The sequence below is a fragment of the Spinacia oleracea genome, chromosome 2, assembly GCF_020520425.1.
Source record: "Spinacia oleracea cultivar Varoflay chromosome 2, BTI_SOV_V1, whole genome shotgun sequence".
Classification (NCBI taxonomy): Eukaryota; Viridiplantae; Streptophyta; class Magnoliopsida; order Caryophyllales; family Amaranthaceae; genus Spinacia; species Spinacia oleracea.
The window spans coordinates 92,841,984-92,859,497 of NC_079488.1; the positions used below are offsets into that span (position 1 = coordinate 92,841,984).

Sequence of the window (17,514 nt, forward strand, 5' to 3'; positions counted from 1 at the left end):
GTCGTTATTACCCTGGTCGGTAATTGAGTGAATTCCGACTGAAAAGCATTCGGTGAAATATACCTACTAAATTACCTACTAAAAGATGGTAGGTGAAATTCCGACTGCTTTTGTAAAATGTAGTCCACTTTATTTTCTTTTAGTTATGTTATTTTTTTTATATTGTTTATGTTACTATATATATATATATATATATATATATATATATATATATATATATATATATATATATATATATATATATATATACTTATCATGTTACTATAAATATTTAACATATTACTCACATTATTTATAGACTTAATGCTCATGAAATTGCAAATAATCGAAAAGAAAAACAACATCTAGAAAGAATTGAAAGCAAATTCTCACAGAAAAAGGAGCTTCATAACAATCATTGGATATTCAATTTCAAATGCCGAAAATTGGAAAACAGGGAATTGTAAATACCTTAATGAATTGGAGAAATAATTATACCAACACATATTGCCGCAACATCTTGTTGTAGAACATTGATACTTAATGATATAATCGTTTCAAAAGTGAGCATGTTATTGATTTTGTATTAATGTTATTGTATTTTAAACCAAATTAGCTTTTGAGCCAGTTCAAAGATCGGGCGGCTGTATAATGGTTGTTTAGCTGTCTTTTAAAGTTTTAATTAGCAAGGACTTGTGATTTTTAGTAATATATGAATTAAATATAGGTGTAATTTGAAGGTTGAAAAATATAAAATTATATGTTGAACTAATATTGAATGTTAAAGTGGTGAAGGGGAAGAGGTTAATATGTATAGTGGACTATTGCTAATTTAATGTTGAATAAGGAAGATGAAGTGGAATAGGAGTTAAAGTAGTAAAACTTAGAAACAATTAAAAAAAAACAAAAACAAAAAAAACAAATTGATGAATGAAAATGAGAGATGACACATGACTTCTAATACTTTATGGTTATCCTTTTTAAATACTAGGTATAGATTTATCTTATTTATTATTCGTGTTATTCAATTTACGGGACATGTAAGGAAGAAAAACTCGCAATGTTGAGTATATGATCAATATTGTACATCAATAATGATGCTCAAGAGGATTTTATGATACCACCAGATGAGGAGCAAAATATAGTATATTGTTAAACATATATTAAGTTATGATCAAGAAGAAAAATATTCTTGAATATATGTTTAGCTCTACAAACTTTTAGGGATTAATTTATTGCTATATTCGGGATTTGCATTGTAAAGGTATTATATACTTTCAGGTTCATAATGTAAACTTATGATATATCACTATGTTAATTTTTTAACACGTTATTAATTTTCATAAGCATGTTACTTAGATCTTGACATTAATATATTTATTTTAAAAATGTTATATTATGTTATTTTATCGTATATTTAAGAAACACGTTAATGGATTAAATTTAACATGTTAGATTAATCAAAAAATACATTTTTTTCTAAAATGGAATTGTTATGTTATTATTTTTCTTTCATATCGTGTTAGTTTTCATTATTATTTATGTTTTTTTTAGTCACGTGTTCTTTTTACATGTGCAATGTTATTTTATTTAACTCATATGTTACTTATTAAAGAATTACTAGCCAAAAGAAAATATAACCAAAAAAAAAAAAAAGTACACAACTACAATTGAAAGTTTCTCCAAACTACATTTTATTCAATTAATCCAGATTTGTTTTAAAAATGAGAGACACAAACTTTTAAAACATGTGTTATTTTCCTATAAATATATATGTTTATTCTCTTTCATGTTATTTGGTTGTCAAAATCCCAATAGACGTCCCTTGGACGCGGGGTACTAGGAAGAAGGTACTCCAAGAAATACCTAACAATTTACAAAGTTATCCTGATATACAATACATTTAGGGATTTTAATCGACGTCCTATTTCGCTAAAAACGCCTGAGCATTAATGTTAAAAGGACAATTATACCCTTTACTTAAAAACTATTTAATAAATTTAAAATAAAGACATTTTTAAAAAACTAACAAAATTCACATTTTTTATGAATCGGAAATAATAAATAATTTAAACTTTTTTGACTTGTATTTTTAAACAAAAAATTCTTACAATTTTTTTTTCAATTCTAATATTTATTTTAATTAAGATTATAAACGAAATAATTATAATTATCAAAATTATAATCAAAATAATTAAAATTAGAATAGGAAATGAAAAGGATTTTTTTTATACACAGTGGCCAATTGGAGGCTCTAAGCCAGGGTGCGCCGCCAGAAATGGCGGCAGCCACCATGGCTCAGCCACCCAAGATCAGCGGCTGAACCATGTTGGCTGCCACCATTTCTGGGCGGCACTCCATGGCTTATAGCCGCTAATTGCGGCCGGCAACAAGGTACGAAATCCACGAGGAAACCCGCAGCCCAAAACGACCGGCCAGTCGACCACCCAAGCCGCCGTACACCCAGATCGACCAACCACCCCTAACCCAGAACGACCGACCACCCTAACCCAGACGACTGACCACCCCTAACCCTAACCCAGAACGACCACCTCTAACCCATTTCCCCTAAATTTATCCGGCCAAGTGTCGCCAATGTCGTCGTCTCGTTGCTCTATTCTGCTTCCAAGTCGCCGCCGCCTCGTTGCTCTGTTCGCCGTCTCTGCCTCGCTGCTTTGTTCTCCGTCGCCGCCGTGTTGCTCTGTTCTCCATCTCTGCAGGTTGCTCTGTTCCATTTTTTTTCACTCAATCCCTGTTGCCGTCCAAAGAAGGCGGCCGAAACCGTGGTACAACCGCTCAGATCGTGCGCGGCTCAGCCATGCATGGTTGCCGCCGCTAGTTCTGAGCGGCTGTACCAAGGTTTCGGCCGCCATCTTTGGGCGGCACTTTTTTTTTAAAAAAAAATGTTTGATTTATTCATCTTAACTTCCATTTTTACGTAAATTAAAAAAATTACATTAAATAATTTCGTAATGTATTTTTAAAATTTTGTGAATTTCATTAATTATAATTATAATTATAATTGTTATTGTTTTTATTATTATTATTATTATTATGGGATAAATTTATAAGGGCAAAATCGTCTTTTCATGTAAAAAACGCGGGCAATTTTAACGTATGCGGACGTCGAATAGCGATACACTACATTTATTGTAGAACTTATACGTGCAAGATCTTTTGATATGTTTTTTTTAATATCAAATTTAGTAAATAAATTACTCTGTATAATTTAATTCAACGACAAAAAACTACTTGTAGTTTTCTAAAATGTAATAGGTTTTTGACCTGTGTATATACTTTCTTCAGGAAAATGCATTATATTGTCATCCTTATGCTGTTTTGAATAGTTAGACGAGGTGTAGAGAGGTTATAAAATTTGATGTTCCTTCTTCCTCTGAAGTTTGGAGTGTGGATTTTGGAGGAGGCGTCATGAGTCTTGTCAAGGAATATCCAATTGTCTTTGGTAGTGGTCTTGGAAGATTTAGTTTGAGAATATGAGATGCGTGTGGAAGGGGGTTTTGGGGTTCATGGGTTTGGGTTGTAGTTTGGTCATTGAGACTGACTTCGGTTAACTCTCATTTTAGGATAGCGGTGAGAATGTTTCTCAACGCTTTCAAAAAAAATTATTTGAACGCTGCTCCCCATTTTTTGGGGATTCATAGCATGCTTACCGAGTTCTTTAACCTTTTAAGGATTCATAATGCTTGTGAGATTATCATAAGCTCTTTGCAACCAATCTGTGGCGTTACTACTCTTCCTCTCCTTTCTTTTGTTTCTGTGTTCCACAGGTATTCCAAGGGGTCTCTCTATGTTTACCTTCCCAACTTACTCTACTATAAGAAGATCACCAGCAACAAAGGCTTTGGCACGCTAAACACTGTTTGGCGTTGTAAACAAAATTGTGTCGACAATCATGGGTTCATCAAAGAAGAGAGTGCTTCCCTTTCGGCCTTTAGTAGTTTCTTTTTAGTTTGTTATATAAGTGTTTTGTAGTTACCACTACATCTCTAACATCTTGTTTAATTTTTTTTTAAACCTATTAAAAAAAACATAAACACCAAGCAAGACTTGGCGTAGTGGTAAAGGGTTGACCTCATAACCTCAAGGTTATATGGGATCAAACCCCACTAGGGGCTCTTTGGAGGTGAGAATTTCCCCTATAATCATCTCTCACTTTCAATGAGTCTGACCTACAAAGCTGGCTGAAAATACCTGTGCGAGGTACCACTGTACCAGTGCAGTAGGGTCTTTCATCTTACCTTCAAAAAAACAAATTAAAAAACATAAACAAGCTTTACCTATTTAAAGGCTTTACTTCTTTAAATAAAAAACTAATATTTCATCCGTTTCGAAAATATCGCATCATTTTATTTTTTACACTATTCATACTACGACTTTGACCATTTTTAGTGGTTCATACATAAGAAAATTGTAGTCATGAAGGGGCATGTCAGATTCGTATCGGTATATATTTTCTAAATTATTTTTTTATAATTTATACTTGCACATGATTTGAAATATTAAGAGGCAAAGTGATAAAAGTAAAAGTCACCTATGATGGGATATCTCCGAAACAGAGTAAGTATACAATTTTGTTTCAGGTATGAAAGATAAGTAGGTTGAGTAAGTGGGTCCGGTATGGTGCGGGTGGTGATGGGGCGGATCCAACATTTAATCTACACCCGATCCATCACCCATATGGGATATAACTTTTATACCCATCCCCGCCCTATGACCCACCAAACCTTCTCTCATCTACACGACTACCTCCGGCCACTACCTCCGGCCACCACCATCACGTCGTAGGCGACAAAATAGACAGGTCTTCACAAGAGTTTTTTTTTTTGTCCGATTTTTTTTAGAAACTTATGCTTTAAGCTTGTACCATGGTACAGACTTATGAGTTTTTAGCTTCGACAATGGTATTGACTTATGCAATTTAAGCTTGTACCATGGAAGGAACTTAAAATTCATAAGCCTGTACCATGGAAGGAGCTAAAAATTCATAAGTCTCTATTTTTTTTTTCCCGATTACATTAAAACAAATGCAAAACAAATCAAAATCTTAAATAATGTAGACTTATGAATATTTAGCTTGTACCATGGTACAAGCTTATGAATTTTTAGCTCTTTTCATGGTACAAGTTTAAACTGCATAAGTCAATACCATGGTCGAAGCTAAAAACTCATAAGTTTGTACCATGGTACAAACTTAAAATTCATAAGACTGTACCATAGTACAAGCTAAAAATGCATAAGTTTCTAAAGAAAAATCCGGCAAAAAAAAAACTCTTGGGAAGACTCGGCCATTTTATCGCCGACGACCTGATGGTAGTGGCCGGCGATGGTGGCCGTGGCCGGCGATGGTGGCCGGAGGTGGTGGCTGGCGGTGGTGGCCAACGGTCGTGGTTAGATTTGGGGCGGATATATGGGTAAATGTTGAATGAGGGGGATAAATAAAGAAGGGTATATGGGTAAATGAATGGGGCGGTAAATAGTAAGCCCTATTTTTATAAGTTTTTATAATATGTAGTTAAAGATATTTGTGGTCAAAGTTGTACATTGACAAGTGTGTCCAGTCAAAATGGTGCGAGTATTAAGGGACAGAGTGAGTACCTTATAAAATTTTATTTTAAATTACTACATTGAACTTTCAAATTTTTATTATTTACTTCTACTTTACAGTTTTCTCATTTTAAAATCAAGATATCTATTTCATTTCTTAATCGTTTAAAGTGATTCAAAGTTTATTATTTTTCTTTTTCTATAGGAATTTAATTGAGAATGAAATTTCAAAACAATTCGTTTGACAATTCATAAATATTTGAAAATTTTACAAATAATATTTAATTCGTTTTACCTTTTACAAAATGTTAAAAGCAAGATCCCTATGAAATCCTTACACGTAAATAGAAGAATGGGTTTTGTACCACTTAAAATGATAAAGAAACGAAAATGAGAAAACTATAAAGTGGTGGTAAATACAAAAAAAAAGGAACTTTAAGGTAGTAATTTAAAATAAAATTTCCATAAGGTAGTAAATACAAAAGTGGTGTATTTTTAAGGTAGTAAATACAAAAAATCATAAAATCAAGTCATATTAGGTTAATAAGATTTAATCAGATCTGTGAGTCTTAATTGGATCTTGTAAATTTACTTTCTTAAGTTTACTCTCTTACAATCCGGCCTTTTCATATTCAATAAGTTAAAATCATGTCTTATCAGGTCAATTCGATTCAATAATTTCAGATAAGCTCAGTTCAAATAATTTCAGGTTTCATCTGGTGGTTAAGAATGAGGAATTGTCTACTATAAATTATAAATTCGATTGTCCCTCTATCAATTATAATTTGAATTGCTCATATGCCTATTCGCACGGAAAACAAAATGCTCCAAAGATCCTGACCGGCAACACAATCAATTTTTACGAATTCAATTGATAAAAGTTATGACCAACTATATATGACCAATGACATTTGCAGGAAAATCAAGAATAAACTTGCCTCATGGAAAGCTAAATCTCTGAGTAAAGCTGGTAGGTTAGTTATCATTAAATCCTCCCTAAGTGCCATTGCTAACTACTCAATGCAAGTTCTGAGCCTACCCCAGAAAACCCTCCATGACATTGATCAGACCTGTGCTAGGTTTCTGTGGGGTTCTGACAACCAAAATAAGAAAACCACCTTGTGTCTTGGCTGAAATCTTGTAGGGATGTGGAATTAGGAGGCCTCAATATAAGAGCAGCAATCATTCATAATCAAGCCCAAATGACTAAGCTTTGCTGGAAACTTAATACTGGAAATAACTTGGCCACCACTTTAGTCAGAGATAAGTATATAACCAACAGGGTCAACCCAACTAGTTTCAAAAAAGGGTCTCACATTTGGCAAAATATAGGGAAAGGGTGGGATTTGTTTAGTAAGCTAACCTCTTGGTGCATTGGGGATGGGACCCATATAAACCTTTGGCATGACAACTGGACAGGGAAAGGAAGTCTTAGATCCATTACCCATGGACCCTTAAATAAAGGTGAAGAGACTAAAATGTTAGACTCTATCATGAGAAATGGTAACTGGTGTCTAAATGAATTGTCCTTCATACTTCCCACCAATATTCTTAACTGGATTAAGGCCATACCCATTCCCTTGTTTGGGGAAGATGCCCCCTACTGCAGCCTCTCCAATGGCCTCAAATTCAATCTTCAAAGTGCTTATAATCATGTGTGGAATAACAAATTCTCTGAAACTACCCCTAGTGAGAAATGGAGTTGTGTCTGGAAAGCAAGATGTCCCCCAAAAATACAATTCTTTCTCTGGTTAATTCTTTGGAATAGACTTCCCACTGCCTCCCACTTAGCAAGTAGACAAATAATCCCAAATGGAAAATGCCAATTCTGCCCACATGACCAGGAAGATATTGGCCATTTGTTCCTCTACTGCCCTAGAGCTACTGAGTTTTGGAACCAACTGGAGTTTACTGACAAGTTCAAACATCTGCAAAATGATTTTGAAAACTGGTTTTTGGAAAATCTTAAATGCACAGAACCTTCAACCATGAATGTTCCCAATCAAACTGTTTTTGCCTTTTCTCTATGGAGACTGTGGAACAGAAGGAACCTATGGACTTTTCAAAAGGAAAATAAAAGCATTGGACCTTGGTGTAAACAAACAATATGGATGGCAAATGAATTTGAAACCACAGAAAAGGACACCATAAAACAGAACAAACCAATGCATATAGAACCTCCAATCCAGACCAAGTTTATTGTTAAGTGTGATGCCTCCTTTTGTACAAACAGTTTGCTTGCCTCCTATGCTATTGTATGCAGAGATGAAGATCACAAGTTCATTGCTGGCATAGCTGGAACTTTTAGCACTATCACACCCACAGCTGCAGAAACGCAGACCATTTTAATGGCCATCTCATGGACCATAGCCAAGAGCTGGCAGAGCACCACCATAATTTCAGATTGTAAAGAAGCTGTAGAAAACATCACAAGTCACCAAGCACCAGTCTCCCTTCTTACAAATTTATTTGGCAAATGTAGGGAATTGCTAAATCACCAAGGAAGCCTATACTTGAAGTTCAGAAGAAGAGAGCAACTGATGGAGGTGGATCACATAGCAAGAAGGGCGCGGAACCAGCTGAGTCTGTTGGATCAGTGCATTGACATCGCCCCCCCCCCCATGCCTTTTAGATGATATCTCAGAAAACAATCAAACTAATTTTTTGGAAGCATGTTCGCTTCGTCACTTTTGGGCCACATGTGGCTGTAGTCTTATCCCCACTGGGAGTAGTTAAACTACGGTTTTTGGTTTTGCTGTACTGAATTATGCTGGTTTGCTCGTTAAGGTTTTAATCTAAGTTACTCCTTATTACCAAAAAAAAAAAAACTATATATGCATTTTATCCTTTTCAGGTGGTTGCCCTCTTTATTTCAATTCCTTTGATTGGTTCAAGAAATGCTCCTAATAAAGTTAAAACACTCAAATATGAAATAGAGACTAAATTTTTTTTGTCATTTCACACTCTATATAAGGAGCAAGAGGGTAACAAAGGTGCTTCCACTTACAATGCAACCTTAGCTTATTACTCACTTAATGTAATAAGTAGTACAAGGCTAGAGGAGGAAATGGTAGGTGGTACAATGTACAATTTCAATATGTTATCCTATCTTCTTCGTCATGATGGTCATTTGAGTGATCACAGTCTAAAAATTGAGTCATGTAAAACTCAAACTTTTCAGCAATTTTGGGGGGCAACGATACAAGTACTCTCATAGATTCAGGATCATTGACTACCGGTAGAAATAAACAATATATATCACTGGCTACGGGACCCATTTGTAGCGGTTTTCCTGACCCAAAATCCAAATCTTCTATGCCGAATCTAGACCATTGAGAAATCACTAATGTCGCAGATAAGTCGGTTTTAATCTTTTTATCCTCTAACAGATCTACCATGGACCTTATGTAATCATCATTTAAGCAAGACTTAGCTTGTTGCACCAACTTTACCCCATGGCACAAGTTGTTGGTGACCAAATCTTTTACCGTCGTTTCAGCACACCCAAGCACGAATCCGTTACCGTAATAACCTTGTGGCAACTCTGGCTTAACTCTTTTTCTAATGTTAACAGAGAAAAGGAGCTTAACAATGAGCAATTGTGACAAATTCAATGATCGAACCCAAGCTTGCCACGTGTGAGACGCAAGGGCTTCAAATGTGGTACATTTTTTTGATGGAATGATTTTTCTTTTTAAGGTTAGGATTTGAGAGGGGTTAAATGTTATAGATGTGGCAACAAGAGGTTGAGATTGCAAATATTTGTTGAGGGCAAAATGGCTAATTCCACCTATCTCAGGGGTAAAGTTTGCAAATACAGAGTGGGTAAAGGTAATTTGTGGTGGGCATCTGGGTTTCAACACGTGTCGGCTGTGGAATGACTTCACTAGTGGCTCGGAATTTGGTTTGGAAGTGACGTGGGCCCATGCGTTGAGAAATTGTGATGTGCCAATGCCATCACATAGGCAATGATTAATGGCTGTGCACAAGATCATTCCACCACACATGAGATTAGTTACCTGCATTAGAGAATAAGGCCGATAAAGTCAGGGTTGGTTTAAATTAATTAATTATAACTTTAAATAAATTTAATTCAACAAAAATATGTTTTCAGACCATTTACACGCATAAATAAATTATTTTCTGTAAAAAGTAAGTTCAGTTCAATTCAGATAAGTTTAGAGTTAATTTATGTTTAACCAAACAGACTAATAATTTAACACAATAAATAAATAAATATTCCGTACTGCCCCTTAGTTTAAAAATGCATGAGTTACACTTCCTAAATGGGGTCGTTTTTCTAATATGAGTAGCACTTTCTATTTTTGGTATGCTTTTCTCATATTTTATTATTTCTTCTTTACTTCATAGTGTCCACTCCCTATTACATTAATCTTTCTACAAAAGGTCTTGCGCGCACAAGGTGTACAATAAATTTATTGTACACCAAGATAACTTTTATACAGTTTTTTGTAACTTTAACCTATTTTTCTGTAACTTTTATATTATAAAAATAAAAAGTTGATAGATAAACATTTTAAAGGGTTAAATGATTAATTTATACATTATTAATGATTTTGAAGAAATAATTTTGATTCAAATGAAAAAATTTATCATTAAAAAATAGATAACTTTTACATATATAAATGTAACTTTTAAGCATTTTGAGTCAACTTTACTCCGGTGTACAATATTTATTGTACTCCCATTGTAAATAAGAATTTGTGATCTTTCTATCTCTCCCATGGTCCTTACACTTATTCACACCATATTTTTTCACAATAAACAATTCACCCACTATCAAAATTTTACCATAAATAATTAACCCAATACCTTATTTGCAATTAGTTTATTAAATACAACTCAAACCTCCTAAAACTATGTGACGGACTAAGTGTAACTCATATTAAAATTCGGAGGGAGCACAAACTTTGGCACTGCTGCTTAATATAGGATTTATTTGTTTCAACATCTTTTATCTATTTTGACTTCTTTCCGCAAAAATAGTTATAGACAAGTTCAGTCCAAATAAGTTTGGAAAAAATGAAGTTTTTTTTCACAATTTAACAAACAAATAAGTTACTTTCAGCAAAACGTTAAATTAACATAAATTCATATAATTCAGTCAAATTCAGTTGAACCAAACAGAACCTTGACCTATGGTATTAGACTATGTTGGTGTCTTTTCAAACGACTATAACTTTTACGACCATAATCTCATTATTAAGCTTAAGAAGTTCTCCGTGCAGGCGTGCACAATGTCTTATACTTTTGGTTGAGCAAAACTATTTGAAAAACCGAAAATCCGAAACCTGATATGATATCTGACTGAAAAAACAGGGTACCCGACTCATATTGAACCCTACTTATACATACTCCGCATAATCATGTCTTATTTGATTCAGTTTTGTTCTGATAAATGTATATTATACGTAGTAATAAATTTGCGAAACATTTCGCGTGTTAATATTAAAGACATTTAATTTGTATGGAACTATATACGCAGTACAATAATACAAATAAATTTTTTAATTGAGTTAGTGTATCGTTATTCGATGCATGTATATGTTAAAATTGCCCGCAATTTTAACGTGAAAGTACAATGTTACCCTTATAAAAATTAACCTCCTCCTTCGATTTTTCATCCCAACTTTCAACCGTCCCTCTTCCAGCCAAACCAACTCCGGCACTCCGGCGAGACACCATCACCATTGCCCCAACACGAGCACCATCATAAACTTCTGCCCCAACATTAACTCCGACAACCACCATTCCTGCTGCCCGATGTTGAAGAAACATGCTATCACCATGCACAAACTTTGCGCATGCCACATGGCGGTGACGCACATATCTTATGTCGGCGACACGACGATCCGCGTAAGATCTTCGACACCTTTGTGTCGCCGGCACAAAGTTTGTGCGCCACCATCATGTGGCCCGCGCAAAGTTGTGCGGGGGTTGTTCGAATTCTGAACTTCATTTTTATTCTTTTTTTAAAAAAATCGTTAATATTATACTGTTTGGGTGCTTGCTTCTCTGTTCTTACCAGAAAATGGGGAAGCAAATGGCAGGGAGTAGGGAGAAAGAACAGGGGAAGGGCCGGTGACGAAGGTACGAGGGAGGGGAAGGGCGGTGGGTTTGTATATATGCATGACTGGATGAAGGCCTCTTATGGTACTTTTACTCATATTATTATATTTACTTTATTATTAATATTATTATTAGTAAGAGAGAATGGTGATTGCCGAAAATTTTAGGGTGTGGAAAGGGGTTGTCGGAATTAATGGAGTATGAAGGGGTGAGAAGAGGATGCTGGGGAAGGGGTGCGTTTTTTTCAGAGGGAAAATGTGTACTTTTACCCAAAAAACGCGGGCACTTTTAGGACAATGAGGGTGTCGTTTAACAACTTCCTTGAATTTATACTACTAGAAATTATAAATACTTGTATGAGTTGTGACACATATCCACAAAAGATGGTTCAGCCAACGGACCACGTACCAAATACACTGATACACTATTTTTTTTCCATTAATATTACGGTTAGAATATGAAAGAATTGTCTGGAACTTAAATTGTCTTGTACATTGATGTGCTTATTTGAACTAAAAGTTTTGTCTAATTTGGACTAAAATTGGCATGAGATGTTTTATAAAATTTGAGCATATATAATCAAATAATTTCTCAAAAGAGGGGGTGAAGAAAGAAAAAAAAAAAACAGAAATCCACCAACCAACAAGATAGTGAAAAGAACAATAGAGGAGCTAAGAGACGCTAAATCCAAATTACCAAATTCTGCACATGAAGTGTAGGGTCATCCATGCTTTTAATAATGTCATTTTCTTGTTCAATAAAACCAAACATAACAAAATGAAAAAGAATAGGGGAATAAATTAAAATACTTGTACTACAATATTTTATCTTTTGGGATATGATAATTAAATTTAAAAGCACTAAAAATTTAGTCCCCCAATCAAAAAGTTCATCATTGTTCCTATGATAATTGGCCTGTTTGCATCACTTTGCTAACATTGACCATAACAACATTCTTATACTTCGTATATAAGTTCTAACTAGTATAAATATTACGGAGTACATTATATTCTGAATTTCTGATCTTAAGACAATTCAAATTTCTCTTGAATAAATCGATCATTATCACTTGTAGATCGATTTTAAATTACATGCATATTGATATGTTCCGTCGAGAATTCTATTTGTTTGAAATTAATAATAATAGTCATGTACGTATTGTATTTTATGATAATATATTCATTTAGTATGTTCCTATATTTCATAAAATAAAATAAAATAAAAATTCTCCACTTTGTGATTGAAATTTTAAAACCTTTATTAAGTTTTACGGAGCAGTAGGAATAGTGTGAGAATGATTTAACTATTTCAATATTCCGTTCTAGTGACGACCTAATTATTATCAAAAGTTATTGCACGTATAAGGCGTATAATAAATTTATTGTACATTTTTGTAACTTTTACCTAGTTCTTTTTTGTAACTTTTAATATGTTTTGATTAACTTTTATAAAAGTTGATAAATAAACATTTTAAAGTGTTAATGACTAATTTTATACATTATTAGTGATTTTGAAGAAATTTTTTTTATTAACATGAAAAATTTTACCACTAAAAAATAGATAAGGGTAACTTTTAAGCATTTCAAGTTAACTTTTACTCTGGTGTACAATATTTATTGTAGGCAAATTTGTCAAAAAATACCTTATAAAATTGTGTTTTTGTGAAAAACTACCTTATAAAAAAATGTTGTAATTAACTACCTTATAAAAAAAATTATGTTCTAAGATACTACTTTTTCCGAATTATGAAGGTTGACTCAAAATTCCAGGATTGACTTTACCATATGCATATTATTTGTCACTTAATTACCCTTTTCCCCATTAGATACCACGTGAGATACATCTAGTAAAATCAATCCCGGAATCTTGGATCAATGTTCATAATCCTAAGAAAATTAGTATCTTACAACATAAAATTTTATACATTTTTTGGTAGGGTAGTTTTTCACAAAATTCAATTTTATAAAATAGTTTTTGACAAATTTCCCTTTATTGTACAATACTTGTAAATAAGAATTTGTGAATTACTATAGAAACATATTGTTTAAGACCCTGGTATTTACACCTCGTTTCCACTATTTCATGATAAATAAGTTTAATTAGTTAAGTTCATACAGTACAAGATAAATTCAAGGAAAATAATTAAGATACCTAAGTACAATTTGTAAATAAATTTTGTTAAGTTTAGATAAGTTCAGATTTAAAAAACAAAAAGCAAAAATCTGGTAAATAAAACGTAGATTAAGTTTAAAGAGCAGGAATCACCAAAGTAGATGAATTGACAACAAAAATTTGTAGAAAATATGAAATCAAAGTTTGAAAGAAAACAAAAGGTGACCACAAATAGTTTGGATAAAATTTGGATCAAAGGAAGAAAACCCCAAACGCTACTGAAATGTTTGTAGCAATATTTGTATAAAGATTTTGTTTTTGTTTTTGGCGAGAATATAAGCATGTGATATTTTGACGTTTGAGAGTAACATCAACATGTTGAGAAAATGAACATGCAAACATATGAAATTAAATTACCAAAGAATCATGGCCAAAATAAACGGTAGCTCTCATTATTTATTATAATTATATTTATAATTATAATAATAATTATTATTAGAATTTAGAAACATCTAAGTAATAAGGTACGGAGTATATAACTCGAGCATATTGTTTTTTGTCTGCTCTCTGGTGGGTAGTTCGAGTAACGATACCCCCAACTTCACAAAACCAACCCAATCCAATTTAACGTTGTCATCATCCTAAAAGAAGCTACGTAAGTTTATTATTGTGAAAATATTGTTTGGAATTTTGTTTATTCTGAAAATATCTTGGAATTTTGTTTACCAGTGGCACGTTACTTCGACATTATTACTCGTAAATAATTACTAGTGGCGGAGCCGCGGAGGCAGAGGTCAAGGAGAGGAGTCTTTGACCCCTCTTGGAAAAAGAAAAAAAATTATTTAATTATTTAAATTTATTTAAAGTATAAATTTTAGTTAAAGTTCATCAATTATTAAATAGTGACTCCGTTACTTATATATTTTGAATCCGACTGAACCTACTCATCTACAACAGAAGGGGAATTCAATGACTATATTCCTCCAAAACATTAGTCGTTATTGTTTTTGGAAAAACTTATTACCTGATAAACAAAGCTTCTTAAAAATAAGAGCATGTACTAATGTACTATATATTCTGCTCTGTTCAATTCTTTATTTTTTTGATTCAATCCTCCACCCCTAGGCCAGATAAAGAAAAATAAATTAAAGGACCCGATTAATTCCCTAGAATAGTTGAATTACTTGAAAATAGCAACGTTGATGAATAATGCTAATTAGAGTTAATTATTTTTAAAAAATAAAATAATTAAAATTTAATTAAAAATAAATAATAAATATAAAGAACTTTAAAAAACGGGGTAGTTCGTACTTTACTTCATAATTTTAGTAATATACATACTAACATACCCTTCATCTGCTTATATAACTTCTTTTACGTGTTAGTAGTATTTGAACTATTTTCACATTAAGGCACTATATATCGTCGAATAAAAAAAAACTCATCAATGCATTAACTTTTTTAAAAAGTTTTTTTTTTTTGGCTAACTTTTATTCTTTTTTTTCCTTTTTTTTTAAAAAAAAAGAGGTTAAATGACCTTAACAATACCATTTCACTTAAATTACAAGTAAAAGGACAAAAATAGTGGAGTTAGAGCATTCTTACATTAATTATTTTTCTAGTTATGACCCCACTTCTTTCTTCTTTATTTTGGCTTTACCAAAATTTTGACATGTACGTTTAAAAAAAATAAAAAAAATATTGGCTTGTTATTTCTCCCATTTACAGGTTTGGGGAATTGCTAGAGAAACTTCGACGGTGAAGAGTCGGCGCACGGTAAATGTGTTTATAAATACTATCACAGATGTATATTGATAATTTTGCATGGATATGAATATATGATATAACTATTGTTTGATATCATTATTTTTCTTATACCATTATTCTTACAAATTAAAATTGCCGTGTTATGGAATTTACTTCCCCGAGAAACTTCCATACTAGCTAGTCAACCGTCAACGTGTCTAATATATTTCCATGTATAGAAGTGAAGTTATAAACGTTACAAGTATTGTTTCGCTTATTAATTTAGGGTTATTACTATTTACAAGATCGAGAAGCAAACCTGAACAACAAGTGGAGGAACATCCAAGAAGCTAAGAGCATCAACTTTGTAAAGAAGCTTCCTCCAAGAATTGTTTGGCTTACCAGAAAACTCTAAGAAGTCAGAAACAGATAAATCAATAAAAGCTTCAGCAAACAGAGCACCTTCACCATTACAATCAACTTCAAGCTTTTGACATTGATCATCACTTTCATCAGTAGCTCTCAACCTCCCAGCTAAAGGGTAGTACTCAGTTAGGATTTTGGACAGAGATTGTTTTAAATTTTCGATACAGATGCCTTTCTCGTACAAGTAAAGGTACTTAATGGAGAATCTTAAGAAGTTTTGATCATCAAGATTAGAGAGATAAAGTGAGTGTTTTGGAGTTGGAAGATCTGGGGTGATTAATAAGGGACTGTTTGGATAGTAACAATCTGGGATTTCTGGGGATTTCTTCGTGTCTGCTGTCATATTTTTATTTTGGAGGGGAGATGAAGAAGAAAGACGAAAGAAGAAAGGAGAGAGATGAATAAAGGGAAGAAGGGAGCTAGTTATTTGTAGAGGAGGGACACAGACACTAAGAAATCAACGGTTGGATATGTAAGCAAATATTAATTTTAATTTGTTCGCTGAGATTCCATTTCACACTAAATAAGCAGGAGAGATAATGACTAGAGAGCACCTTGGGAGAAGGGCTAACTGTTTTTTGTGTTACACTTTTTTCTTATTAGGTGGATCGAGTTCAAAACTTGGAGTACTACTGTCCTAGTGTGAAAGAGGTACGACGTACGATGCTAGTGAACGGATCATGTTCAAGTAAGGTCGTAACTATGTACTATATTAGTCGTTTTTTATTTGGTAATTAATTTTGTACGGATCAGTATGTAACAAAAATTTAATAACTCCATCTATATATATATTAAACTTAAGGACAAATTGTTTTTTACCACCTAAAAAAATCGAAAATTTGTTTTTTACCACCTTAAAAAAAAAAACTTGTATTTTACCACCTAAAAAAAACACAAAAGTTGTTTTTTACCACCTAAAAACGAAAAAGTTGACAAAATCACTATGTAGGGCAACTATTTCGTATTATCTTTGGTGAAGGATGATGATGACCAATTAATAAGATCAGATTATGTATAAGCATCACCAATCCACATTTGGCATACATTGCAATCAACGAGCTAACTACTACTACAGACATGTCTTTCTCAAACCCACTTTTCAAGATCAGGTTATGTATAAGCATCCCCTGAATCAGAGACGCAAGACTAGCACAAGCACTAGAGCAGTAAATTATGATGCCTCATCAGGCCATATGCCTTGGCTTCTCATGCACAAAATATTTAAAAGCTTCTTCGATGTCATTATTTTGTTGAGTTGAAGGTAGCAGCTAAACATGCATTGCGGATAATGGGCAAGAACTTGCATATGAATCTTAGTAATTGGTCATCATCATCTTTCACCAAAGATAATACGAAATAGTTGCTTCACATAATGGTTTCTTTAATTTTTCCGTTTGTAGGTGGTAAAAAACAACTATTAATATTTTTTAGGTGGTAAAATACAAGTTTTAGATTTTTAGGTGGTAAAAAATAATTTTTCGATTTTTGTAGGTGGTAAAAAACAATTTGTCCTAAACTTAAAACAAATACAATTTTATTGAGTTAACATGTTATGTGTTAATTTTTCTTAAAGACCACATGATGCCACATCGATCA

General features: G+C 33.0%; 1 protein-coding gene across 1 annotated transcript; it reads right to left on the bottom strand.

Annotated features, from left to right (window-relative positions):
- Nucleotides 1-8,479: 8,479 nt before the first annotated feature.
- LOC110791592 (alcohol acyltransferase 9) lies at nt 8,480-16,488 on the bottom strand. The gene is made up of 2 exons (XM_021996346.2): nt 15,812-16,488; nt 8,480-9,563 (listed from the first exon to the last, which is right to left on the bottom strand). The coding sequence occupies exons 1-2, from the start codon at nt 16,259-16,261 to the stop codon at nt 8,637-8,639; spliced, it is 1,377 nt and encodes a 458-aa protein (XP_021852038.2). The 5' UTR covers nt 16,262-16,488; the 3' UTR covers nt 8,480-8,636.
- Between the last annotated feature and the right edge of the window lie 1,026 nt (nt 16,489-17,514).